General features: G+C 35.6%; 1 protein-coding gene across 1 annotated transcript; it reads right to left on the reverse strand.

Annotated features, from left to right (window-relative positions):
- Nucleotides 1–6: 6 nt before the first annotated feature.
- On the reverse strand, nt 7–915 carry LOC140969980 (uncharacterized). Its single transcript, XM_073431520.1, has one exon. The coding sequence runs from the start codon at nt 644–646 to the stop codon at nt 143–145; it is 504 nt and encodes a 167-aa protein (XP_073287621.1). The 5' UTR covers nt 647–915; the 3' UTR covers nt 7–142.
- Nucleotides 916–1,526: the final 611 nt, after the last annotated feature.

A 1,526-nucleotide genomic window follows, 5' to 3' on the forward strand; every position in this document is an offset into this window, starting at 1 on the left:
AAAAAAAAAAAAAAAAAAAAAAAAAAAAAAGATTCCTTGAAATGCAAAAGAACTTTTAATATTCAAAACAAAATCCTGAATTTATGCAAGCAATAGGAAACTGAAACAAAGTCGATAAACAAAGAAAATCAACCACAAATACCTACCCAGAATAATCAAGAACGATTCTTGAAATCATCATTTTCCTTCTCGACCCTTTATACAACTCCTCCAAAGTACACGGCAACATATGCTCCATCGCCTCCGCTTTCCTCAGCCGCCCTCCGCCGCCGCCACTACTCTTCCCTTTCCCACTATCCAAGCCACCAAAAAACTCCGCAAAAATATCCTCCGGATCCCTCTGGCTAAATTTAAACCCCCTCCCTCGTCCACCACCGGTAAAATCATTCTCTTTTGAATTCGGCGGCGCATACAGACCAGACTTAAGCCCCTCTTCCCCGTACGAATCATAGATCTGCCTCTTCTGAGTATCACTCAACACATCATACGCCTCACTTATCTGCTTGAATTTCTCCTCTGCTTCCCTAGTGTTCACGGCATTCTTATCCGGGTGCCATTTCATCGCCAACCTCTTGTAAGACTTCTTCAAATCCTCTTCAGTCGCATTTCTCGAAACTTTCAGTATGTTGTAGTAATCGACACCCATTTTAACTAGAAAAGATTGCTCTTTTACCCTTAATCATCCACAATCAACCTCACAAATATGGTGGAATGAAGCTCTCCAGAAGATTCCAGAAAGTTGTGGAGGAAAGACTGGAAATGGGCCGCGCGATTTCCAGCTGATACACGGCCGTCGGCGCCGGGAAGCTCGGGTGCGCAGTGTAGCGGAGTGGAGAATGTCGTGCTAAGTTGCACGTTGGTGTCGATGTTTTAAAGGAGGTTGTTAAAGTGACGGGCGTTGGATTTCTCGGATACGGGGGCGTTAAGTCTTAAGGCCGTGTTTGGAATGGTCGAAGAACAAATCGATAAAACAAATAAAAATCGAAGTAGGACAATTTTATTTTAAAATTTTCAAATTTTAAATCTAAAAATAAGAAAACAAGAAGTTTGTTTTAATTGTTATTGTTTGCATTTTGGTCATCTTGTTGGCATGACTCTTAGATTTTTTTCAATCAGTTAAAAAAATCGAATTCTATTTATGATTTTCGTCATTTATATTATTCAATGCTGATAATAGTCATGAATCTTTCGGTTTTTTTTATAATTTTAGTCATTTTTTTCTTAAGTTTTTATGTGACACTACGCATATTAAGATCGCTTTGTTTTTGTTATCACGTCAACGTCACAACAAAAAAAAAGTCTAAAATTAAAAAAAAAATTCAAAAGACTAAAAATTTGACAACATAAAAAATTAAAATAGTAAAAAGATATATGAAAATAATATAATTTTTGTATGCAATAATTCCATATTTTCAAATGTTATATTATTGTTTTCAATTAGCTAACACAAAAAATGACAAAATCATTAAATTCATACGAACTATTTGAGATATTTATATTTGGATCAAAGATTTTATTTTCATGAT

Source organism: Primulina huaijiensis, unplaced genomic scaffold, assembly GCF_012295235.1.
Source record: "Primulina huaijiensis isolate GDHJ02 unplaced genomic scaffold, ASM1229523v2 scaffold43241, whole genome shotgun sequence".
Classification (NCBI taxonomy): domain Eukaryota; kingdom Viridiplantae; phylum Streptophyta; class Magnoliopsida; order Lamiales; family Gesneriaceae; genus Primulina; species Primulina huaijiensis.